Source organism: Rhipicephalus sanguineus, chromosome 1 (genome assembly GCF_013339695.2).
Source record: "Rhipicephalus sanguineus isolate Rsan-2018 chromosome 1, BIME_Rsan_1.4, whole genome shotgun sequence".
Lineage (NCBI taxonomy): Eukaryota > Metazoa > Arthropoda > Arachnida > Ixodida > Ixodidae > Rhipicephalus > Rhipicephalus sanguineus.
Window position 1 is genome coordinate 257,241,542 of NC_051176.1, and position 27,190 is coordinate 257,268,731.

The 27,190-nt window shown below is 39.9% G+C and overlaps 1 protein-coding gene across 1 annotated transcript in view; it reads left to right on the forward strand.

Annotated features, from left to right (window-relative positions):
• Positions 1–26,985, forward strand: part of LOC119378579 (conserved oligomeric Golgi complex subunit 4) — a 36,468-nt gene extending 9,483 nt beyond the window's left edge. The window contains exons 8-22 of the mRNA XM_037647666.2: positions 8–114; positions 1,971–2,017; positions 2,096–2,192; positions 4,226–4,268; positions 5,160–5,278; positions 7,062–7,147; positions 7,989–8,217; positions 11,965–12,027; positions 12,139–12,195; positions 12,952–13,098; positions 13,172–13,264; positions 16,379–16,480; positions 19,071–19,199; positions 23,232–23,323; positions 26,902–26,985. Of these exons, the coding sequence (XP_037503594.1) occupies positions 8–114; positions 1,971–2,017; positions 2,096–2,192; positions 4,226–4,268; positions 5,160–5,278; positions 7,062–7,147; positions 7,989–8,217; positions 11,965–12,027; positions 12,139–12,195; positions 12,952–13,098; positions 13,172–13,264; positions 16,379–16,480; positions 19,071–19,199; positions 23,232–23,323; positions 26,902–26,944 (1,454 nt within the window). The 3' untranslated portion in view covers positions 26,945–26,985. The remainder of the gene's footprint in view (positions 1–7; positions 115–1,970; positions 2,018–2,095; positions 2,193–4,225; positions 4,269–5,159; positions 5,279–7,061; positions 7,148–7,988; positions 8,218–11,964; positions 12,028–12,138; positions 12,196–12,951; positions 13,099–13,171; positions 13,265–16,378; positions 16,481–19,070; positions 19,200–23,231; positions 23,324–26,901) is intronic.
• The last annotated feature ends 205 nt before the right edge of the window (positions 26,986–27,190 follow it).

Genomic DNA, 27,190 nt, shown 5'->3' on the forward strand with positions numbered 1-27,190 from the left:
CTGAAAGGTCATGGCAGACTTCACACCGTGGTGGAGCTCTTACAAAAGGAGTGCGACTGCCAAGTGAAAAAAATCTTAGAGGATTTCAAGAAAAATAGGCAATTCAAGAAAAGGGTAAGTCTTTGTCAGCCAACTTTTCTAATCCAAATCAGCGCTATAGAGGAAAAATGTTATGAGTGACTTCTGTGACAGTATTTCATTTTTTGACGAGATGGATATATTTACACTAGGCACCACTGATGTCTTCATCAAGGGACCTCCCACTAGATTGCATAAAAAACAAGCTCACTGCAAAGCTCAGTCCTCCCCTGGTTGTTTGCCTAAAGGTTTCGTCATGTCTTACTAACAAGGCCATACAGCTACTTTAGTGCTTGTGGAGACTGATTACAGCAATGGGAGAGAGCTTCTGCAACAGAAAGGGTAGTTCAGACCATTGCTGTGCAACATTTCATTTGTCTCCCTGTTAACAATATTACTAAATGCTTTATAAAAACTTCTGGGGGAGAATGTTCTCTGCATGATGCTTTGCAACTTCCAGTATAGAGCCAAAATTTCTGGTTGGGCCTGGTGGAGGACTCTCTAACACCAGCCAAATAATGCTGAGTGGTGTTGAGACTGTGCATTTTGTGTATAGCTGTGTAAACAATGGGCAAGTGTCTACTGTGTTAACTATAGTGTGAATATAAATTATTAAAAAGATACAATGCATTAATATTTAAAGGGCCAGAGTGACATTTCAAAGGCTTAGGATTGAATATTTTTTGGCTTGCAAGCTTGACTATTCACTCATGTTTGGCTTCACTAAATTGACTATTTACTAGGGGTGTGCGAATATTCGAAATTTCGAATATTTTTCTAATAGTGCTTGCTATTCGATTCGATTCGATTCGCACTGGAATTTTACTATTCGAACTTCCCAAAAACAAATACAGTTAACGTCCGATCGAAAGTGACCCCTTAAGATTTTAATATGCTTCACCTCATTACACTCTCGTATTGCGGCAAAACTGCCTTTCAAGCTCCGTTACGGTCGAACTTTGCCAAGACACAGTCAACGTCCGATTTAAAGTGGTCCCTAGATTTTTAATATGCTTCACCTCATCACACTCCGGTATTGCGGCAAAGCTGCCTTTCAAGCTCCGTTACGGTCGAACTTTGCCAAGAGACAGTCAACGTCCGATTGGAAGTGGTCCCTAGATTTTCGATATGCTTCACCTCATCACACCCCGGTATTGCGGCAGAGCTGCTTTCCAAGCTCTGCTAGGGTCGCAAATGTACTAGCTCAAGAAAACGCTGTTTCCAATATGGAGATGAAAGATGTGGCAGAGGTGGGGGCTCAATTAATGCTGTTTTGTACCTGAAATTTGGGCAGGAAGTCCGAAAAATCAAAAGCCCAAGCTTTTTAGCATCCAAAATTTCAGATGTTCTTATATATCGACGTCTACGAGGCAGATTTGGAATTCCGGACTTGGAGGGAGCACACCCTTGTCTGCCACATCAGTTGGGCTTCCACAGAAGTTGAAAGAGGAGGAGAGGCTGAGGAAATGGCATCTTTGCCTGTCACGTGTAAGTGTTGTCGACAACACTTTGGTTGCACCAAATCATGTACATAAATACAATTTGGCCTCTACATTGCCTCATTCTTGATAAGACAACTATGAAACACCATACCACCAGCGCTTCATCAACCTAGCAAAAAGAAACACTTTCATGTTGCTATCTCATAAGAATATGCTTAGGAATCCTCTCCAACTTTTCTTTTCTGCAATTTTGCTTCGAAGTATTCTAGAAATATTCTAGAAATATATGAGAAATATTCGAAAAATATTCGGTTCAATTCGCACTCACACTTCAATATTCGAATTCGCTTCGCACCCCAAATTTTGCTATTCGCACAGCTCTACTATTTACATACTTGACATGGCATATCTGACCTTTGCGCAATGTGTAACATACCTTTATTTCACCAGGCACAACAAGTTCAAACATACCTTCGAAGTTCTAAACAGACTGACAAGTAAGTATCCTCTCTTCTTGTATCAGTGCAGGTATTCTTCATTTTAGCTTATCTTCAAGGACCTTTTTAATTTCTTAGGTTGGATCCACGGGACTTGGACGTCCTTCTTGCTGAAGTGGCTCTTTTGAACAGCCGTGCAGAACTCTACTTACGATTTATTCGAAGAAGAGTAGCTGTAAGTCTAGTGAAGATTTACTACTACTAACCTGTTCATTGTGGTAGTTTGCTGTGGAACTTGTGTGGCTAGCATAGTCTCTTTGCATTCAATCATCTAATTGAGAGTCCAGCAGTACTTTCTTCTATGGCTATGGGATATATATGAGGTTAGAGTCTATTAGAATGGGGAATGGGTCCACAGCAGGCTCCATGCTAAGGCATTTTTTATTGAAAATCTAGGCGATGCCACCATAGCATTCACCTGAAGACTTGGCGTGGTTGCCGTGGCTGCATCTGTGCTAAACCGCACGCGGCCGCTGGCAGCCTGGCAGTCACGTGTCAAGCATAGCCACACCGTATTGCAGCTGCGTTTGTGCAAGGCACATTGGACGGGCATCAAACCATGTTTTTGGACTAATTCAACTAATGGGAAGGCAGTGTTTATTTCGCAAAATACCCTGCTCTTAGCTGGTCACATTAGTATTCATTTTATTTGTTTTTCACACCAATATATAAAAAGAAAGAGCTAGAATGAAAAGCCCCACCATCTCACCACACACCCCAGACCGCCGGAGCAGACCGGAGCATCAGGTGAAGGTGACTGCACTGCCACCGGAAATTTTCTGCATTTTTTGCTTCACTCACCACATGCTACCGGCTCCACTGGGCACACTCTGCTATTCTAGTATACACTTTAGTTAGGTGAACATTTCTAGCTGACAAGTCTAAAATTTTTTCAGATGAAAGCCTGTAGCATTGCACACTGCCACCAAGATGTGCTGTGCATGCCCTGCATAAAATAGAACACTCAACCTCTCTGAGGCATTGTAATTGCTACTTTAACGTACCATTACAATGAATTATCCTACTAATAAGGCTTTGTTTATGAAAGGTGTGCAGCCTCTTGCTGAGAATAGCCATTTACAGCACTCTCATGTGTAATGCAATTGAATGTTAGACAGGTATTCCAAGAGAAAATCTGTGACGTTCTATCAGGAGGATGCATCGCCACTTGCCCTTGAATAGTTGAGCATATTGTGGTATTGATGCATAGGGTGTCATGTTTGGTTCTGTGCATTTACATACATTTTCGTGCATATGGAAAGGAGGCATTGAGGTAGTAGGCAGAATAGCTCCAGATGGCAGAATAGCTCCAGTGTCAGAAAGGTTCTTCCTTATTTCGTGTCCTGAAAGCATGACCATCTGCACGCTTTACATTTTTGTCTTTTTCCTTGCTTTTGTGATGCAATACTTCATTACCGTCATCATGTTATTTTCAAATTTCTGTTGAGGCTTCTGCCCTCTTTGATCATTGCGATCACACTTTCTCGTCACTGGTCTACTTCAAGAAACATGTCACATTGCCCAATGTTTTGTTGTAAACAAAACACATCCTGTTGTTTTTTTTTCTTTGTTCTTATGTTGTCAAGCTTCTGAAGTACACAGCTATTAATCCACTCCAACTTGTGCACATTTATTAATCCACTCCAACTTGTGCACATTTCTGTTCCTTGTAAACAACTTTCACAAGCAGTTTCTTGCTGTGGGCACTGTTCACCTAGTAATATGGTACTATCAGGACTTGAAATTTCAGTGACAGGCAATTCCATCCAGAAGCAAAGGGTGTGCAGCACTCTCAGTGTGCTTGCTGTGGTTATGAAACACTTCAAAATAAGTGACACTGCATTTATAATACCAAGGTGAGCAAAGAGACCAAACAAATTGGCACTGAAACATTCATAATGAAAAGAAACATTCCCTCAAAACAAACACCTGTTCACCCGCACATGCTTGCTTGTTGACAAAGTGGGCAAGATTCATGTTGATATACAGTGTTGGCAGTGGCAGTTCTTTACCTGCAGTACACTGTCTAACACTTTGAGCATGCCACATTGGCTTCTTTGCCCCTATTGACCACATTTCAATAGTTTCACTGTCATTTTATCTTTTTTTAGCCTCCGTCTTGTTTCTCCAAGATAATTTTAACATATCATCTAAGGTTAAATGTGAGGGCGATTGTTTTTGATCTCTTGATCTTTCTTGTTTTCATAGAGTGACTTCGATGTTGCGTACCAAGATCCTACAGTGAAATCTGGTAAGTGATAGTTATGAGCTGTAAGTTATGTTACTGTTACCTTTCATAGCATTGCATCATGTTACACTGCTCAAGCACATTTGTCCTATACTTTTTTTTTTTTTGCTTAAGGGCCCCTTCGCCGGGTCCCATCGCGAATTCTGGACAATCACAGGAAGGTGCAGGATGTCATCTGAGGAATGTTCTATGTAAAGAATTTTTCAAATTGGTTCATTATTGTACATGTTAGAACTTGAACTTTCCTGTTACCATGCCTTCGGGAAGTGAACTTCACTGCCAGAGCCAAGTCCTTTGCTATGGTTAGCAGCTGCAAGCAGCATACCTCTCTTGTGTTCTCACAAGTGCTGGAGGAGAGGCAGCATGACATGTTGATGTAACAAGCCTGTAGAGCCCAAGGAGCATTTTGAAACCACATCATTTTTTCGCATGCTCCTTGGTATTGAAAGAGTTTGCTATAACAGGGCTGCGCGAGAGAGGGATTTTTTTCTGCTGTTCGAGTTCTGTCCCAGTTCTTGTAGCAAGCACTCTCGGTCCTCCACTGGCTTCTTTGGCTGCCATGCTTTGGTACGCTTACTAATGAGATGTAGGACTGGTTTAAAATATTGAGGTAATTTTTACTGTTGAAACTCGGGATCCTTGACATAAACCCGATATAATAAAGCTCTGTACTGCAACTATGAATTCGTATTGTGAGAGGTAATTTGCATTATAGTGCATACCTTAGCCTCATGCTTTCATGTACAAGACACATTTCACACTGGCGCCCAACTAATGTTGAAATTTATGGTGTTTCCTTATGCTTTCATAGTCATCATTTTGCTACAATGATATGCTCAGTGTGCATATGTTGGCAGTAAAACGTTGCACTGTTTTATATCTATGTGCTTTCAGAAAAAGTTCAGCAGTTTGACAGAAAAATCAAAGAAAGTGACCTGTGCAAGTCTATGCAAGAAATTGTGAGCACATATATAGTAATGGAGGAGTATTTCCTCATCGAGTCTGTTAGAAAGGTGAGGTGTCATTTTCATTTTTATTTGTCATGCAAGTTGACATTATATATGCCCCTTCATTTTTTTTCTGAAATTACTTTTGCACCTTAAACCGGTTTGTAAATTTTTTTTCTTTTTAATGGAGTTTGTTGTTGAAAATCTGCCTTCCTGGAAAATTTATCCTCATGTGGAGAAGTTATACGGAAAGGCTGCTTGAGCTCTTAAGCCAAGGTATTGCTGAGATCACTACAGTTTGGCTACTATGTACGAGACAGTCTTGAAGATTAGTTTGCATTGAACTGCAAGAGTACTTCAACGATAACACATAAATGTGACTATGGCATGCCATGCTGCCACAGATGTCAGTAATTAATGATTAGTGATTGAATTTGAAAAGCTTGAGACATTTAGGCCCTGTAAAGATGCTCCAATTCCAGCAACAGGAAAAGATGAAACCAAGAAAGTTTACTTTCACAAAATGGAAATGTATTTATGCTTAATGTTTGTCACTGTCACTCTCAGGTCTTTATCATCTATGGGCTACGATGTCCCATTCTCTGTGTAATTTGCTGCATTTAGTATTCTGCATTTCTTAAACAACCCTGCAGTTATGATGAATAAATTTGTAGCTCATGCATAGACTAACCATTTTGCTAGAGCATATAACAAGTGCAATTTGACTTGTTGAAAATGTGTGAATTAGGTACATTGCCACTAGCTCACTATTAAAATAACTTCTCTTTTGAATGAGCTTGAATATGGAAAGTGACACATTGTCACTGCCATACTACGCCAGAACTTGTTCAGTCACCATCTTACTATGTCATTGCTGACAACCAACAGCAGGCTATTAGTAATGCCTTGATACTGTGTTTAGTCCTGTATTTTATTGTAATGTACAAACAGAAGTTGGAACTATTTTCTTTAAAAAAAGTTGTGTTGAAGTTTGGTAAATATAGCATAATCATTCATGTTCTGCAATTATCACTAAAAACTCAGTCAAGTGATTGCTGAAAACTGGTGTTTATGGCTGAAGATTAATTTGTCTTTGACAGATTCATTGCCCTCTAGTTCCATTAAGAGCAGTGCATTTGGACTCGTTTAGATACATCTGTTCTTTAGAAAGGCAGAGTTAATCTAGATGTGCGCCACCTTAATCACAGCTGTTGAGAAATAGAAAATATCAAATACAGCTAACCGCACAAAGGGCAGCGTGCTGTGGTCTATAGTGATAAATTGAAATCAGGTGCACTAGTACTGACAAGTCGCTTCCGAAATTAACATCTGCTTGTGCACCATGGTTTTGGGTGTGCAATAAGGCTCCAGGTATAATTGGTATTTTTCCAGAACATTACTCTATAGCATATCATATCTTGTCAGTATTTTAAGTATCATGGCTGAATTTTGATTATCAGCTGAGGTGGACGCTGTGTGGCTCCTGGCTGTCTATCGCTTTGAACACTTCTTTTAGAGGAAAGAACTGCTCACACTTGAACTACATTAATTATTTCTCATGTTGGAGCAAATGCAGTTTCAATTCATAATTTTGGGACATCAAAGCTTACAAGTCAGGTATTGATGCAATAGTTATTAAGGGAATTAAAATGTTTCAGTTTTGGACACAAAGACGTAACCTAATCTATACTCCTTGAATTTTTATAAATATGCATATTAAAAACAAAGCAAACTACTTTATGTACTGGTTTTTACTTGTAACAGTGTATTTACTATGTTGCATTGTTTGTCACATCAGCTTCCAATTTCTCTAGTGTGTGGCTTGATTTTGTTTCATTTCTTTCAACAGGCAATTGAAGTTGATACCATTGAGGAGAATTCCCAGTGCTCTAGCATGTTGGATGATGTCTTTTTTATCCTGAAGAAGTGTCTTAAGTAAGACATGTTGTGTTATAATTTTCCTAATTTATTCATGTGTTTGAAATTATGATTGTCCTTAGAGCAGTCATTCTAAAAGTGTAATATTTCCAATGGAGAAGATTGTTTGTTAAAAATGAGAGCAAGTTACAATAATCTTGCATATGCCAATAGAAAGCAATACATGAGAGACTACGCACAAAACCTCCAATTTGGAATATTGTTCCAGCTCATGTTATGTAAAAAACAAAAGCTAGAAGATTTTTGTGCTTGCTCACTTCTTTTTGTGCTGTTCATCATGCCAGTGTTGTGAAAAACCAGTGTACACATTCATTGAGGGAGGTGTGCATGTGTTTGTAGCACAGACACCATGCTCATTGTCATAAGTAGTACACTAATGTTTATTGTTAGATATATGGCCAATAAAGCTGTTAACCTTTTTTGTAGCTGTTAGATGCATTGATGTCACACTCGATGCACCTTTGGGGTGAAACTATAACTTTTTTTTATGTGCAAGGAAGTCTGTTTGTTAATTTAGTAGTTTTAAGGGACAAGGGACAGTGAAGAAAGATGAAAATGTGTCAAATCAAGTCGGATTAATTTATTATATCCTAGAAATTGTAGCTGTGGTGATGGAGAAATGATTGAGATTGGTTGAAATTGATAACAGTCAGGTTGTGGGTGCCAATTCTTGAATGATCAGCACAGATTACGGTGACAGTTGGCAGAAGCTTAGTGCAGTGGGGATTATTTTCTTTACTGTAATCTAAATGCATGCTTTATTGACAATATGGGGTTTTCATGCTGATTTCGGTTACTTGCATTTTTTCTGTCTTTTATTTCTTTTTTTTCTTTTCAGGCGAGCATTTTCAAGTGGCAGTGTGGATGGGGTATGCGCCATGCTGAACCATAGTTGTTCACTCTTGGAAACAGACTTTGCTAATGAGCTCTCTGAACGCTTAAAAATGGGCTTTCCACCATCAGGCATCTTGGACCTCAGTCAGGCATATTCTATGATTCAAAGTAGCTTTCAGCAGGGAAGAATACAACCAGCTGAAACTGTGGAAAAAGCCAGAGCTGTGTTTGTGGTAAGTAGATCAGGCACTTGCCCAATTCTGTTCTCAGTTCAAAAATCCTTTGGGGATACAGGTATAGCATCTCTAATATAACTAATTATTTATAGTAAACGAATTTAGTATAATGTGATTGGCATTTATTGAAAAGGAGTATTCAAACATGCTGAGGCTGATAGCATGATACATATCATTAGTGTCTTCGTGATTGATGGCCATCGCAGATGACTTCTGGATTTTGGAGTAATACCTTACTAAGCTGCAGCAGGGCCAGTGATTGCTTTATATTAATAAAAATAAGCAGATTAAAGGTGAGAAAGAAAAAAGATTAAGAGACGCTCTGTCGTTTTCTTTGCTTTTGGTGTGTTTTCTGCACTGTGAATTTTGTTGCTAGCCTTAGTAGAGAAATCGTGTGTCGTTCATAGACTGCAGTGCTGAAGAAGCCCTTTATGGCACTCTTTGGATAGGGCAAATGACTTCTGGATTATGTGGCATTGATAATCCAGTCCCGACGTTGTCTTGTAGAACAATATACATAAATTTCAATACAGTATACTAGTATATAGACAAGTTGCTGTCACTGTAATAGCATGACTTAACTACTGAAGGTAACATTGTTGTTACTTTGGATATACTAGTATATACACATTTCTTATACACTTGACAGACTACTTCTTCTTCTCTGTAATCAACGTATGAAGGAATACTGCTAAACCTAATGGGCACTTTATCTGGAACCTTCTCTATTATGATACGGATGAAATGCAAAAATTTTATTAGGCAACAGCTGGAACAATTTCTTCTTTATTTCTCACGGTGCTCTTAAATATTGTATAGTCTTTGGTGTCTACACCCTTAATCACAGTGTGGTGATGTTACATTCAGCATTTAAATCTAACTTATCTGCAATATTAATGAGCACTAACAGACAATAATGCCAAGGAAAGTATAGGGGATGTTAGTAGTAAATGTAAGGTAAATGTGAAGAAAGAAAAGTGGACGAAAAGGAATACTGCTAAACATCGTAGAGCATGGTAGAGCATCGGACGCGTTATTCGAAGGTTGCAGGTTCGGTCCCTGCCCGCGGCAAGTTATCTTTTCGTCCACTTTTCTTTCTTCACATTTACCTTACATTTACTACTAATAACATCCCCTATACTTTCCTTGGCATTATTGTCTGTTAGTGCTCCATATATTGTGTATAACAAAGAAAAACGAGCCCTTAAAATGAACGCTTCTTTCCTTAACTTATCTGCCGTTGTTTATGGGAACACTCCAAGATCTAGTTATGTTTGCGGAAACCACGGAGCAAGAATTCTTGAGGAGGCGAAACTGCACTCGCTCGGGCGTCCTAATAAAGTCACGGAAATTGGCACAGCACTGACGCACCCTCTGTCGTGAGGGTCCGCTAGTGGAGAAGGAAAAACGCACGCGTCGCGCTCTTCGACGAACCTCGCCGGTTCAAGGCCATTCAGCGCCGATTCGCTGTTCACACTTTTGCCCAAGTTGGTGTGTTTCTTGTGCGTCCTTGCCGGCTATAAATTTTTTAGCAAATTAACGCGAAAAATGGTGTCACATACAGGAAAATTACCTGAGTGATATATCTTGTAGAATGCGAAATCTAATTTTTGATAATGTGAACTCAATAGGTTAGGTATAATTTTTAAGGTAAAAGCCTTAGATGCCTCTTCAAACACAAAACTTGACCGTTGGCATCCCGCGTCGGCGGCGTCAACATGAGTGATGCAAAAAATCATCATCACGTGATGACGTCACGCCATGACATTATCATGACATCACAGATCGCCGAAATTTATGACGGCAGTATGACATCATATGACGATGTTACACATGACATCATCGTTTTGCACTGCCTCTGTGATCAGTGGGCCGATCACAGAGGCAGTGCAAAACAAGGTGAGGTGCAGAAAGCTTGCAATGCCTCCAATTCTGGAGGCAGTGCTAAACCACGTTCAATGCAAAAAGCTTTTGCAGGGGGATGGGGCAGGACAGACACATGGACTGCAGAAAAAGGGGAAGATGGCTTTCGCCTTCGAGTCGTCTTAGCCTAATGCATAAGGAACCCTGTGAGTTTTTTCAACGAATGATGGGACTAACTCTCCAAGAAGTGCTTCTCACAAACGTAGTCACGAGGTGCGAGCTTTCGATCTTTCCTTGGTATAGCACAAGCCCACACTTCCAACCTCACTAGGTCACTAGGAACTTTGAAGGTAACCCACTATTGCAGTTCGACACGACACATTTCCTCCCCATCTTAAAGCAGCACTGGTGGAAATCTGCAAAGTGCTCTCCTTCATTGCAGCGTGAAAAGCGTGCGCAAAGATCTAGAAGTCAGCACCACCGGCGCAATGCAAAAGCCACTGAGCATGCTAAAGAGACAGAAAGTGTGCAAATCGCGAAGGAATGCACTACAGCTTGCTCGCCCGCATCGGGAACTTTCCTTCCCAAGGCCACCTGCGCACGCGTGCGCACAACATGCGAGCGAGGAGCGAGGGGCCCGTGCATGTGCCAGACGTCATCTGCTCAGCGGCCGCAACTAGCAGCTCGTTTCAAGCACTGTACGGCTTGTAATTCGGGCAGTATCTATTAGTAGCTGCAACCAAAATATGTCATGTCTACCAATTGATGTTACAGAAGGAAATCTGAGAAATTTTATAATGTACGAGGTGGTATCACGAGTTTTATGTGTCACATGTAAACGATGGCAACATGCCGAAAGTGTCATCTGTAGTGCAGCGGCAACAACTGCATTTCCTCCTTGACGCTATCACGCCGCCTTCGTGCGCTGCTGTGGCCTAGAAGATTCTCCTCCTCAAATACTTCTTTCTCCATGACAGACACTAAAAATACTGGCACATGGAATTGTTGTGGGCCCAGACTTGTCCCATAGCCAAAAGAGAAATTGATAGTCATAATGAGGCTCACCATTTTTTGGCAATTATGGGTCACTGGTAGGCTTGTGCGAACATTCGAGCAGTTCGAATATTCGAACGAATATTACAGTGTCCGAATTCGCTTCGAAATGAACGAATAGACATATATAAACCGCATGTAACCCCCTGTAAAGGAGGTTTCACTGTAGCGGAGGGGTGCTATGCCATGAAAATACCTATCCAGGGGAAAGCCACACTGCCGCGAAGTCCCACTTCAAGGTTAAATGAACAAATTACCCTCACATTGAATCATCATTTTTTAAGTTTAAAAGCTCGTTATACTGGCTTATATGCTCTAATTATAGTAAAGTTTAAAACGTAACATAATTTACAGGTTATCACTTGCATTCTACCGAAAGTCAAATCCTGTACTATTCAAAATTGCTTCCACTTCCCTTTGGACCAAAAAGAATGACATTTGCACACAGCTTGTTTCAATTTAAAAAAAAATTCTGCAGGTTAGCTGGGTCATGACAAATATGCTCATTTTTCTTTATAATACGTGATATATACCATTCGAATTCAATTCGAAATTATTCGACCAAATTGCTATTCGCTTCGAACCTAAAACTTACTATTCGCATAAGCCTAGTTAATGGAAACAAGAACTGGAAAGCATCTGGCAAAACGCTTTGTTGCAGACACCACACATGGATATAAAATATTCATGCAGTTCAACAATTGGGTGTTCCCAATGGTTGCAGTACCTAAGGGCACCTTGAGAACAAGGGAGCTTTTATGCAAATCTCCGAGTTGCTTGTCTATTTAAATATTCCTAAATGAATTAAAGGTAACTTGTATTTTCTAGACAACATTGAACAATGTGGAAATGGCAAGAGAATACACGAAGACCCTTGCCAGCACTCTTCAGGTAAACCATTTTTCTGTGTAGACTATGTAGTTAAATTAAAGTGTAGTTATCCTCTATTAGTTTTCTGCCTGAACAGTAGTTCTAAAAACGATATTGTGATGACCTTTTCAGGAAGACCTTCCCAGATCTTTTGCTTCAGCTACGGAGCAAGAGACTGCTAAACTGGAGGTATGTTTCTTTTATTAAGTGCGTGAACGTTTTTCTCTTCCAAATGGGCCCTTTTTATTTATGTTCATAACCATCTTTTGAATATGCAGCCTTCACATTTCTAGAAATGGAAGGGTCTACATTCAGTTAGCAACATTAGAGACCTAACAGTCGTGATAGTGCTCCAAATTACATTTTTTGTGCCAGTTCTTTTCCCCTTTTTTCTCTAATGTAACACCAGGATAACTCAGATTTTTCTAACACTTCTTTTTTATCCACCACAACTGCCCATTCATAGTTGCACATCTTCAGTCACCGTGATTCACTTTAGCAGTATCCTGCCTAGGGTTTTTACTGAAGTCACAACAAGTTTGTTTGAAATTGAGTCATCACATCCTTTCAGCCACAGTGCATACATATTTGACATAGCCTGTATTAAAGAAGGCTAATTCTTGGTGGGCTTTTTTTTTGTATGGAAACTAACAATCTATTTACTCCTCCTGACCCGTCCTAGTTAGGTCTCCACACAGCTTTCTTATTTGTTCAGAGGCCAATTTTCATGTTTGAATAGGCTTCTCTGTTCAGTGACGATAGCTGTGTATATTTTCGAATTGACTAGTGGAACCAAGGCAGTTAAAGACTGTTCATTGTGGAAATTCAGATTATTTGCTGCTGTATTTGCATTAGCTGCTCACTTTACTTTTGAAAGTGCATTGTTGTGGTAGGAAATATTTCACTTATGCATTCTATCGTACTCTCATGCTTCTCATTATACAGAGCTGCCTAACTGACCTCAGCAACTCTTCACTGAAGTTCCAATCCCTTCTAAGCTATGGTGTGGCAGAGCTTTGCAATTCAGCAATCAAGCCGCATGTGAAGTCTTGGGCCGATACATTCCAGTCAACTGACCATTCTTTGACTGAAGTAAGTTGAGGCTTTTGTATATTTTGGCGTTTGCTAATGGTTTAAAGGGTAACCTTTACATTAATAATTCCAGGATGACTTCACCTCTTACGAAGCCAACGATGGAATCAGGCCATTTCTGCAGACATTCATTGTTACACTTGACGGCGCGTTGAAGGCTTTCAAGGCGAGTGCAACTGTTATGAAATGATGCATCATCGAGAATTTTATTCCACTACTATATAGGGATTTCATGCTTGTGACATGTCATGAGTTATAATTTTTCATTCGGGACATGCAAATATTTAGAACTTTGAGTATGTATTGATACTAGTACTGCAAATCAGTTCTGCAGAATCTCACGAAGGGGCAGAAGGGGTAAGAAAGGGAAGTTGAAAACCACCCGTTTGTAGCTCAAAGCCACAAGAAAATCCATATGGATTTCTCGGAAATAAAGCTTCTTAGTTGTCGAAATGTTAGTAGAGCGGCTGCCTTGGAAAAGCATTGGCCCCAGTTTCAATCCCTGGATCAGGAGGAATTTTTTGGCAGCTAAGAAGCTTTATTTCTGAGAAATCCATGTGGATTTCCTTGTGGCTTTGTGCTACAAACAGGTGGTTGTCAATTTTCCTTTCTTATGTATTGATAGTCCTTACTATTCAATTTATATTTGATTGGAGAATTCACTATTTGAAGTTGTCAGATATTCGTTTCTGTTGTACTATATATAAGGAATAACTACACTTAACGGAGTATTGGTGGAGAGACCATTATACACGTAGGGATTAACCTGTATTATTCTGCTACAGGGTGCATAGTTGTGGTTGTTGTGCAGTTCCTTCCCTGTATTTTCCAATTATTCAATTAGAATGGCTCACTTCTAGGCATTTTACATATAAATCTGTCCCAATTTTTAATTTTATCATTACATTCTTTTTAAAAAAATTTGTGGTGCTGCAGTGTCGCATTTCTTCTTCAATGAACACAGCACTCTATGTGAATATGTTGATTGTTGTTCTCTTATTCCACTTCTGTCATTTTAATGGTGCCACAAATAACCAAAAGTAGCTCTTTGTCAATTCACAAGCTCCTCAGTTCTCAGGACAACAAGTTGTGAACAGTATTGCATGCAGTGTGTCAAAAAAAATGTACCCAGTGCCTGACTTCCTTTTTAACCAGGAGTACTCGGCTCAAGCTTTGCATTTCATGTTGTTTAAAAATGAGAAATAATTTGTATTGGATTTCATATTTGGTGGTCTGTTTCTCAAGTTGGTATTCACATCAAATCAGGAGTTTCTCTATTCAGACATCCTTACTTTCATAGCAATTAATTACCTCATAAACAACTTAACTAAGTAGCTTAACAAGTGGCTACTAGTATATATACCATCTAGGCTTAGCACATGCAAGAGGAACTGTTGCCATGTGACACTTGCCTAGCGTTAACTTGTAATGGTGTGTGGGAAGATAACCGTTCTATAGTGGGACAAAATTTTGAATTTAACGAAGCAAGGTGGTTGCTCTAAAATGAGACTTGAATTCACAGCTTTGTCATACCACTTTTGTTGGGAACAGCATCTAGTATTACCTCCGTGAACACTAGCTTGTACATGCACATGAGCAAGTTTTCAAGCTGATAGAGCCAGAAACAGCATATATGAGAGTTCAGTTTCCTTAATTCTTAGCTCTTGTCTCTCAGTTTACCATATTTATGCATTTAAAAAAATATCTGTGAATACCTTAATTTAGAGGTGCATAAGTAGCAGCGTGGTGTGCTAGGCTTGACGTGGCAGAAAGAGGCAGTGAGTTGAGCATTACTGAGCTCGTAATGATCTGTTGTACTTAAGGAAAGCAATGTTTCAGGTTATGCCTTGCCGATAGGCATACTTTCATCTCCCCACAATTTTATGTTATATTGCTGCAGTTTTTGCTCTTATGCTCAGTGAAGAGTCAATGATATCTATAGTGACCAAATGCATAAATGGTGTGTCATCACACTTTCAGGTAACTGTGCTTACTGTAGGTGTTTTAGTTAAAGCTTTCCTGTTTAATTTAATTTAATGAGTGCTGTAAAAAGCCTGTCAGAAAAAAAGGCATAATATGCCCTTCATTAGGAAAAAAGGAGTGCATCAATATGAAAACACGAATGCCTGTCATGTAAGAAATAAATTCTATGAACAGCTGCACACCTGAAGAATATATGTCAAATTTAGTGCGAGCAGAAAAAAAAACAGTTGTGTGATGTTAATGTCACTGCACATTCATTTACTTGCACAATGTTTATTACTTGCTCTGTTGTTAATGGTAATATGTACAGTATACGAAGGTATACAGTGAAAAGTTGTTCCAGTAATTGTATTCTGTCAGTTTATGTGCTTAGTGTTCTGCACAGCTTTGCTTAGACAGAAAAAGCACTCCTCAATGCGCCTTTTTCATTTTCCTGTGCTGCCCTCTACTGTTTTGGTAGGGGCCTGGACAACCGGTATCGCCAGAATGAAAGCCTCCGATATCAAGACACATTTCGTGGCTTTTCCACTAGGGGATGACACATGTGCCGTGGCATTATGAAAAAGGCGCATTGTAAACAAATTGTGGTATCGCCGTATTCTCATGGCTTTAATAAAGAATGAAGAAGATTTAGGCTTAGCATAGGATAACTTTATGTCAAATAATATCTTGTATGCACCAGGCTGCAGTGAACATGTAACACACAAAAGCAAGATGAAACAACAGCCACATAGTACAGTTAAATGACACTATACTGAAGTTGCATCCTACATGAAAGTGCCTTCATTATGTCTTATATTTATTATAAGAGTGTATTTTTTACCCACTGATATAGGTTAGAAACATTATAGGTTAACTTCATTATACATGTGATAATTTGTTACATCTACGTTTATTACTAAAGGGAAAATTTGCATCCGCCCGATTATAGCACAAAACTACAAGGACATTCATATGCATTTCTAGGAAAGAAAAGCTTCTTAGTAGACGAAAAATCCATACTCGTCCGGGGTTCAAACCCAGTACTAGCGTTTTTTGGTGGCAGTCGCTCTATAAACTCTTCCTCCACCTAGTGGGATTCCACATAACTAATTTTCTATATATCATTGTTTAGTGCATCAAGTTCGGCTGTATATTTATATGATGTATGCACATTTGTATCTGCACATCATTCAGTTAAAACATAATATTTCGCATGTGCCTGCGCTCAAGGCAGTATGATTTAGCGATGTAAATAAGTGTAAGTTTGTTTGACGGTACTGCTTTCATTTGTCTTATTTTTACTTTTTATTTTCAGGGCGATTTGATTCCTGCCAACTATGACAGCCTGGTAAATCTTACAGCAGCAGAGACTACATTTCAGCTTGAGAAAGCAGTTTTCAAGTGTTCTTTCAACAGGGTAGGAGAAATTCTGTTAATGTCAATCTAAATGCAGTAATTTTCAAAGTCTGTAGTATTATTTTTACTAGGAAGGTAGTTCATAGCTCTTTTCTTTTCTTTTTTTAATGTGTACATAACTTTAAAAAAAAATGCATTACTTGAAGGTCTCAGTTTAACGCTCCTTGCAAAGTCACTGCATTTTTGTTATAAAATTAACAGTGGTAGCACAGATTTAATTTTTTACGAGTCCTTTCAGATTGCCTTCACTGTCTCCAGTGCTTTTTCATGGGCTTTGGTTTTTCAAGAGGAAAAATAAGTGATTAACTAACACATATAAATACCTCCCCCTCACCACCACCCCCCCTTTTTTTTTTCTTAAAGGGACTTGCTGCTGCATTCACAACCGGTCACTGAACAGGATTTTTCATATTCCGAGTGCATTTCAGGCAATATTTTTCTAAATGCATGTATTTTTAGCATAAACCTTGTAGGTTTTAGATCTTCTCATTACACTGCATGTGTGGTTGTTTAACATTGTGATCTTTAAGTTTGGTTCAAAACGTTTAGTTTGATATCTCTGTTGATCGTTGTGTGTTTACACTGACTAGTTTCTGGTTACTGTGTCATGGCTGTAGTAGTTCTCCACCTGGGAATTTTTTTTGGTAAGAAACGCTGTGGACCAGATAAATTAGAAGCAAGCGAATTCCTCTCTTGTAAACAGTTTCAAAATAAATTGCAAAGCATGTTAAAAAATAGCGGACAACCAGCAGAACATTCTATTTAAAGACTGTATTTAAAACTGTGCTTATGTAATATGCTTCGTATACTATATACTTGTGCATTCTTTTGAAGATAGCTGAATTTGTGGAAGAAACATTGAGGGAATATTCCCTGAAATCGATTGTCACCAGTGATTACAAGGGTGCCTTGCGATGAGTAATGATGCTGATAAATGATGCAGTAATGCGATGGTGTTTTACATTGTAATGAGTGTGAGCCAGACCAAAACCTACTTGTCATTAGTGCCACCAGTGAAGCTGCCAAAGAATTTGTTGGAATAGCAGCAAGACAGACACAGAAGGTGTTGACATTCATTTACCAGCCTTTTAGTCTGGCATATTGTTGTGTTCATAATTAAACAAACCACGGTGAACAATAGCTGACTTAAGCAGGGACTGCATCTCGTGGCTCATAACAGGGAATCAGGCAAGCACAGTGCTAGCCACATATTAAAACATCTGCATGTGTCAGATACACACATACATTGTGTGTGTTTTTTTCTTTTGTTTCTTTTTTTAGGCAATACAAATTTTTTATAAAGGTGCTATGACAGTCAAACCCCTGTCTCCTTGGCAGAGGAACTCTACGCTGAGGCGGAAAAGCTTTGCCACACATAAAGTTACAATAAAATGGATAATTGACAAAAACTCGTTAATTAACTTTTTAATTAATTTGAGGGCAGCTGTTGATATGGCAAAGTTGTAGAACTTGACAGTTTATGGCATACCCATTTTTTTTTAAATCCCAAAAAACACGTAATTAGAGACTTAATCATCGAAATTCAAGGCCCCGGTCCCAGCGATATCAAAACTGAGTGCACCAGGCATGCAGGAAATGTGACAGCGGTGTTACGTCAGACCAGAAGCTGACGTGGCGAACTTTGAAAAAAGGCATGCCGCTGCAGGATCTGGTCAGGAAAAATGGCAAGTCGTTCCAAATACCAAATTGGACCACTTATATTCTTTGCTTTGGTGTGCAGTGCTTATCTGTTTCTTTCGTGCTGTACTCAAGAAAACCGCTCCACTACGGCGTCTCATAATCATATTGTGGTTTTGGGATGTTAAACCCCAGATATTATTATTATTATTAAGAAAACCGCAATTTCCATCTTTTCTTTGACTGTGCAGCGTAAAACTAGGCAGCAGCCACTGCGGCGCTACTTCTCACAGACAAGCGAAAAAGTTCTTCGCACTTCTTCAGAGTTTAACAAAGAAATGGATAAGCACTACACATTAAGCGCAAAGAATACGTAGTCCACTTGTGCATTTTAGACGACTTGCCATTTTTCCTGACCACATTCTGCTGCGACACGTGAACTTCCAGTCTGACGTAACACAGCTGCTGCATTTCCTGTGCACCCGGTGCGCTCAGTTTTGATATCTCCGGGATTGGTGCCTTGAATTTCGATTATTAGTAGTATCTCAAATTGCAATTGTTCTATGGGATTCTTAAAAAATGGGTATGTCATAAATTGTCATGTCCGACAACTTTCCCATATAAACAACTTCCTTCAAGTTAATAATTGGAAATTTAATTAGCGAGTTTTTTGCTAATTACTTATTTCAATAAAACTTTAGGTGTGACAAAGTTTTTCCTCCCTGGCGTAGAGTTCATTTGCAAAGACGGCAGGGGCCCAACTGTCATAGCATTTTTATTAAAAATCTGTATTGCCTGAAAAGAAACACACTGTGTATCTGTGATTAGAAATGTTTCTGCTGCAAGTACTCTTGCACATGTTCATGCTGGTGTCTGTTATTCACAACTACTGTTACACTGTCTACAGAATATAACAACATGCAATTCACCTAAATTTTTTTTACAATTTCCAGCTTGGCGGTCTACAGTTTGACAAGGAGCTGCGATATCTGATTAGCTACATGACTTCCGTCACAACGTGGTCGATTAGGGACAAATTTTCCAGAGTGTCGCAAATTTCTACTCTTCTCAACATGGAGATGGTGAGTCAAGACTGCAAAATATTACCTGCAGTGTTTTGAAAGAATATCTCGGCTCACTTGCTGTTGTCTTTATTGCTATATAGATAAAAGCAGGTCAGCTTGTCGAAGAACAAAGGTATAAGTTGGGCTAGTTGATTTTTTTCATTCATCTTAATGTTTCACTGAGCAAACTGTCATGACATATTTGATTATTCTTTGCATTTGCTCCCCTTTAACCCACTTTTTATATCCTTTACCGAGACATCTGCACATGCTCGCTTGACCTTATTCCATATGAGGGCTATGTTGCAGTGGCAACAAGCCAGTTGGTAGTTTGTGCTCCCCATCCCTGTCTTCATCCATTGTATTTATCGATGTCATAAAGTTCTACATGGCGTTCACTCGGCACACCATCAGGATGAATTCTAGAAGTTGGGAATGGCCACTTGCTTTTCTTTGCCCTCTTCCTCTTTAATTAGGTCCAACAGCAAATATTTAGTTGCTTTTGTCATTGCAAAACAACTGCATAAAATATTTTCCAGGGCTCAGCACATTCCTCCCCAATATACAGAGGTACTTACAGTGGTAATGACTGCGTGCCGACCCTGCAATAGGACCAAGCACTGAACATGCCTAAGAATTATCAGGATTATCTAAGAATTGCAGTGCTCCCTGCAACATGAGTAATGCCAGAAGCCAGTCGAATTGAATATTGAATACTTTTCAAATAGTTTTCAAATATGGAATGGCCAGCTTTACAATTCATGTGAAATGTTGTTCGCATGCTAGTACTATTCATTCATCTGCTAATAAAAGCACGAATGGAGCATGAGGAACAAATCAGCAGGTGGCAAAGTGCAGCTCCACGAGCAAACTAGCCCATTACACCATATGTAGGTTCTCAGTGCTATGCTGTGCATGCGGAAATGATATTATAATCTTAATTTGCACCAATTTTGTGTTTGTTTGGCTGCAGTTGACATTCTCAAATCTTCATAAAATATTCACATTTACAAATACAGTAGAACCCCGCTGATACGTTTTTGAAGGGACCGTAGGAAATAAACGTAAGAGACGGGAAACGTAAGAGCCGAAAAACAGGAAAAACGGCAAAATATTTAGTGGTACAGAATTTTATTTCAATTCTTACGAGCAGCACGAAAATTGGCACGCTCAGCCGCGATCTAGTCATGGATAGAAACGCGGAGCTTAGGACAGCCTCATCCACAGAAATGTAATCAACGTATGTGATTTTTTGAACACCAACAGCTGTAGGCATGAAAGAGCTAAGCACACGCAATCACGACCGGCGCGGCGAGTCCGACCGCGAACCGCACGCACGACCATGTGAGCTCCAACCAGCTCGAACTCCTCCCGTTCTCCGACAAATAACGATGATGATGAGTCTACGCCAATGCGATGGCAGAAGTGAATGCCAATCTCGAAGGCCTTGCTTTCGCAAACAATTACGTCATACACGCCATGTTTGTGCAATGCAAATCTCAAAGGCTATGCTTTTGTCAATAGTAAATGCCAATCTCGAAGGCCTTGCTTTCGCGAGCAGTTACGTCATAGACGCCATTTTTGCAATTTGAATCTCGAAGGCCATGCTTTTGTTTGCATCAATTGAAAGATTCTGTTGCTTGCGCCTCTCATGCGGCTAATATTACGGTCAAACGAGGCCAAGCTGCGTGAAAATGCACCATGGCCGCTCTCTTTGGTAGTCGCTCGGTCGGCTCCGGGCGCACTTCGCGACGTATCATACGGGAACGGTCCGACAGTTACGACGTAACAGCGGGGTTCCCAATACATTGTATCCTATGGGAGCTATGCCGGGACCGGCAGAAAACGACGTAACAGCCGGGAAAACGCAGCAGTGAGGAACGTAACAGCGGGGTTCTACTGTATTGGCTATTTAATTTGAAGACCAAATCAGATGGGGACACCAATCGATTCGACATTGAAAATTTTTTAATATTCACAGACCCCCACTCACTGCACACACACTCCCATGGCAATTGCATACTTACATTCAGTACAAAAAAGATAGCTGTACGGCATATGCATAGTTGTCGGTGCACTGCACGCACTTAGCTAGGGATGATTGGCTCCAGGCTCCGTGCTGCAGTAGGTACCACGATTTAATGAAGCAGCTAGATTTTCTGCGCAGTAGCGGGTCACCGTGTACATACGTACACACATTGGGGAAAGCTGGATGAGTTGTCTGCTCTGCCATTTCTCTGTAAAGATTCCTAAACTCTCCTCGGTAACGCTACTGGCACTCTACGTGTGGGTGAGATAGAATTCTTGTCGGCTTTGAATTTTGTCAAGGTTCTCATGGTAAACAGTCGCACTACTCCACTCTCTTCTTCAACTGCCACACTTTCGTATGCTTACTGATGAGGTGCAGGACTATTCTAGGAACCTGTGGGGGCACTTTTTTTACTTATATGTGTAGTGTGACACAGATAAGGAACAGCGGGTGACTCAAGCGCTGAACCGAAAACTGAAAGTTCATTGCATCGACATATAATAAACACTTAGGTCATGGGGTGCATTGCAGATAAGCAGGAGTATCAGGGAATCAGGCAACTTAAAAATTCTGTTTCTTTTTGTAGGTCACCAAGTAGGGTCTCAAAAGACCTGTGATATCAAACCATGACATTTCAAATTGGTAACAGAACAGTTCAGTTCCCCTGAAGACCATAAGAGTTGACGGGCATTGTAACAACTACATTGAACACCACCCTTCAGCACATTCAGTATGTCGAACTACACAACGCACCATGCCCCCAATAAATTTTACTTACATTACCACTTCCTTCATGTTAGCCCTGCCCTGAGTGGCCACAATCAACGCAATTGTAGCCATTCCTCAGGGTTGCCTAGAACTTCACATGGATGGTCTATAATGAGTCATCTAGGCTTCGCATTCCACTGAGAAACAAAAGATCACCCTTAAATTACAATAAATAAGTAAACTTATGAATAAGCAAACTTCACACCTTAGTAATTTTGTTTCCACATATACCTTATAATACCTTCTATGTTTTGTGTGAGATGCTGTAGTTGAGATGGGTGCCTCACACTTATTGGTGGTCTCGGTGCCCTCATTGGTGCGTGTTCGACCTAGCAATGGTATAGATGGTATAAATTCTATGTGTGAGCAACATTGTTCTTTCAATGTATTCTTTGATTGCTTATTCACTGCACATTAACGTGTCATTCGCATCTTCTCTCATGGCTTTTAACCAATGCATCATTTGCATTGACTGCAATTGGTGCACACAGCTTATGCACAGTTGTATCATTCGCTCCCTTACACATTCCAGTACTTCTGTGTATTCTTAAAGAGGCCCTGCAACACTTTTCCATGTAATCACCGAGGAGTTTATTCATTAAAGGAGTTTATTGCATCACGAATCGACTGCTGCAAAAATTTTTAAATTCGTCAAGTATGAGCGGAGCTACAGGGGTTTGTCGCTCCTTTCATACCAGTGAGCACGTCGAAAGCTATGCAGGGGGTCAAGGGGGGATGACAAGGAGGCAAGAAGCTACGTCCATTTGTCAGCGCACGTCAGCACTTCCTTTTATTTCCTCGAGCACGCAGCTTACTTTCTGTGCGATCGCGAGCGCAGGCACATCGTGGTATCCCATGGCGGTCGCGATATCTATGCAGCTCACACTGCTCAAATCAGCCAGTGGCCGTGGGCTTAGCATTTATGGCAGTGTAATTTGGGTTTATGGCTTCATTTGTCGAGAGAAGAGCGTGAGATTTCTAGCTGACTTTGAGAATTAATTTTAAATTCCAGGCCGCATGTGGCGCTCTAATGTTTGGCTCACATGTTCTCAGGAACCTCGGCTACAGATCGGCAGCGTCTTCTGACCATACCGAAAAAGTGTTGCATGGCCCCTTTAAGAGAGCTGTTTATTAATAACTGCATGAAAAATTCTCTTTTACAAAAGCTTTACTGGTTTTAGTTACATCAAAAATTAGTTTTCTGAGCTATTCCGTCATGTGTACAGTTTTACATGTTCCATTCTAAACCATAGGTGTCTGAGATTCTTGACATTTGGGGAACAAATGCTGGACCGATGACATGGAGGCTTACTCCCACTGAAGTGAGGCAAGTCTTGAGTCTGAGGTGAGGATGACTTTTTTTGCTTGGTATGAAACCTAAGGAGTATATTGTCACGTGGTTGTGACAGTAAAGAACGCAGTAATCAAACCAGTAAAGATTGAACTCTTCATTGAGCGAACCTGTGCCCAGTAAAGGAAGTAACACTCGCAGTACAATGACAGCAGTGAGTGCGGCCGTGAGTCATCAATAATCTTCGGTGAAATGTGACATTCAGTGTACATTCAGTGGAATGTACATGTGTCGTCGTACATTCCAGCATTATTACTGATGATCCCATAAGTTCCATAATTTACTCAACTGTGTGCATCGGACATGCTCTTTGAGCAGAACATTATGAAACATTTGACAAAGGTTCCTGTACATTCATCCAGGGCCTGCGCCAAAGGATAATACCTGTAAGAGCTTTAGACAGTGAAATCCTGCTACCACGAAAAAAACAATAGTACGAAAACAAGTACGCATGTCAACTTGTACAACTCTACATATTGAAATACGCAGCAAGTAAACTTCATACCACGACCCTTGCATGTATGTCACAGGAGTTCCCATAATTGGCCATGACACTATTACACCGTATTTACATGATTGTAGGTCGACCCAATTTATGTAAATTTTAAATCCGCAGTTGGTGGTCAACTTACAATCGAAACCGAAGCTAGTACTGCCAGTTACGGCGGGACAAACAAGAAAGCAGAGACACTGCGGCATGGTTACAACATTACGTTTGCATTCCGGCTCTACCTGTTACATATGCCATATTTTTCGCATATAACCTGCACCCTCGGCAATAATTCGTGGAAAATTTTCTAAAAATGATCTTCGCGTATGGCCGCAGAGCTGCCTTCCCTGCATAGCTGTGAAGCACTCCCGTGAAGCCATTTTTGCACACCGGAATTCGCATTTTTTTGTTTTGACTTTACAAAACACGTTGCAGGGCTAGTTGGTGATGAATTCTTACTTAAAATATTCCAGCGCTACTTTTTATGAGGACAGGACAGAGCAGTGTGTGACAGGACAGGCGCTGACTCCGACTGTGTAGTCAGCACCTGTCCTGTCATGCACTTCTCTCTCCGGTCCTCTCCTGGTGGAACACAAAGTTGTCACGCAAGATGCCTGCGTCTTCGCATCGGAAATGCGAATGCTTAGGATGCACTTCAAGGCCAGCAGAGCCTGGGCATCGAGGTTCATGAAGAGGGATGATGAGTGAGCACGTGTAGTCAATCCAGCGACTACGTAAATAGATTTCTTTTAGGTAATGCGCTCACATTTTTTTTTCTTTGTTATTGTTTTTTTCGTTCGATTTTAGGGGAGTCGACCTACAATCGTGTAAATACGATACTTTGAAATTTACTTACTGCTATAGGAACAAGGACTTGGGCAGGTTTAAATTCCTGCATTTAACTTTAATATTTACTCAATTCTCGGGTCGGCATTGATTATTTATGGTGTTCAGCTTTCGTTCACTCCATGTGTATGCGTGCGTGTGCATGCACACAAATGTGCACACTTCAGTCGCCTTTCAGTTTCACTTTGATCATGCATGTCATATGTGAATTGAGAAAAAGTTATTTCTCTTTGCAGAAAAGTTCATATGCGTATAAAGTTAAAAACATTAAGCAGAGGTGTTTGTCATTCTCTTGATTTTTAAAATAGGAGTGACTTACTTCCCATGTGAAGGTTCAGATTCAAACTCTTGTGTTGCACTATTTTTGCAACTAGACAGATCTTGCGCTGTGGCCTGCCAATGAGCAGAATAGGTAGCTTTTAGTAAACAGTTTGTTGATGTTGAAGGCCATTACACTCTCCTGTATCTCTTGATTCTATTGCCTTACAGGACATTGTGATTGGGCCCCTTTATATCTATTTCTTTACTTTTATGTTAAGAGAAATCCCTATCTGGGGAATAGCTCCATTTTCCTATTCAATACATGTAAAATGCTTAAATGCTCCAGGACGGCAACTGCTGGACCAACTTGGATGAAATTGGTTGCTTTTAAGAAGGAGAGAAAGTTAAATCCTGGCAACTGCATGGAACATAGATTTGATTTAGATGTCATACATTATACAAAAATTAGCAAAAATTGGGACATTGTAAAAAAAAATTTGCAAGAAGTTTACAAATGCTTAGCTCTGAACCAGAAATAGATATTGCAAATGTGTAAACTGCACCTGCAAACCGAAAATGTGTTAAAGCATCACAAATTAAGCAGCATCTCTTTGAATATCGTCAATCATTCCAAAAGTTCCTTCTTTGATAATGAATGTTTTGAGTACTACATTGGTGCAAAATGGACAACAGGGCTAGTCGATATGCATTCATCTTCACTTGTCCTGTTGTTTCCTCTTTCCTGCCTTACTGTCGCACCAAATAAGCTTTAAAGGCGAAGTACATTGGGAATAATATTTTCACAAACCACCTAAGTTAGTTATCTCACATCAATTGCATATGCACCACTTCACATCACCAGTTGTGTATAATCTGTTGCAACAACAGAAACTGCCCTTGTTGCTAACTGCTTGCCAATCATACAGTCTCATTTATAATATGCTAACGTTTTCTGGGATTCTTCCACTGGAAGTGACTTTGAAAAGCAACAAGTAAGGGACTCTAAGCTATCTTTATAGAGGATTGTTCTTTTCATAACCTTCAAAGCAAACTGGTGAAACCACTAACGTACTGTCTTTATAGTGTCATTGATACCTACCCTAGGATAAAGTTTATATGCATCTTAGTTGTTTTTTTAAATACAATCCTGTCATCTACACAGTCATCTTCAGAAAAACATGCAAAGCAAGGCATGATCATGCCTACAGGCTCACTTCAATTTTTGCACCTACTAACTCCTTTAAACACTCACCTTTTCTATGCACATTGAGCAATCAAAACTCATTTTTTCGTGAGATATTTATTATACATAGCGCACTGTACTCTCTTCAGCAGTTCTGCAGTGCTTAAAAATGATTTCCTTCTGATTTACAGATTGCTTCCCCCCCTCCCCCCTTTTTTTTCCAGTAATCCATTCCAGCTTGGGCCACATATGGCCTGCAGCATGAATGTATAAACATAAAAATATGCTGGATGTTGTATCATGTTTGAGAAAAGCAGTGTGTACTGAGGAACTTCAGGCGTATTGTTCTGCTTCATTCGTTGCATAATATCTTTAGACATAGAAACATAGATTAACAACACATCTTTGGTGCAAAGCAGGCAAATTGACTGTTGCAGGTGCATGTCTTAAACTTTGAAAGCTTTAGTGTCCACCATGTAGCTCAGTGTGATGGGCTCCATTAATATATAAAAGAGTTGTTTTGGATGTGGCATCAGATTTACTAGTACATTAGCAACATAAATTTATATTTGCTTTTAGTACTTCACTGACATATTTCTAATTACTCCATAAATTTATAATAACTTGAGTGCACCCTCTTCTTTCTTCTCTGCAGATTAGTATCTATCACATGCAATTTTGCATCAGTATTTGACTTGTGCCACTTGTGCTTCTACATTCACGTCTCTGTGTCCCATCCTCTCGTAGCCTGTGTGAGTTAATGGAGCACTATTTTATATTCACTATTTACAGGAATGACTTCCGTCAAGAGGATATAAGAAGACTAAAGCTATAGTTTTATATTGCACTGTTTATAGAGTTGTATATAAACCAAAGTTATTCTATATATGTGCACCTGGGGTGCATGAAAGAGAAGCTACTAAAAGCTTTTTAGCTATGCTTATTTAAAAAAAATAAATGGTCACTTCTTGTGGTTAGGTGTGTATGTTTTGTCATCTCTCCAACCAGCCTTCAGTTTGCATGATATCCATATTTGGCCTACTATGGGTGACTGTATTTACCTGGAAGTTCTTTGTGAGGC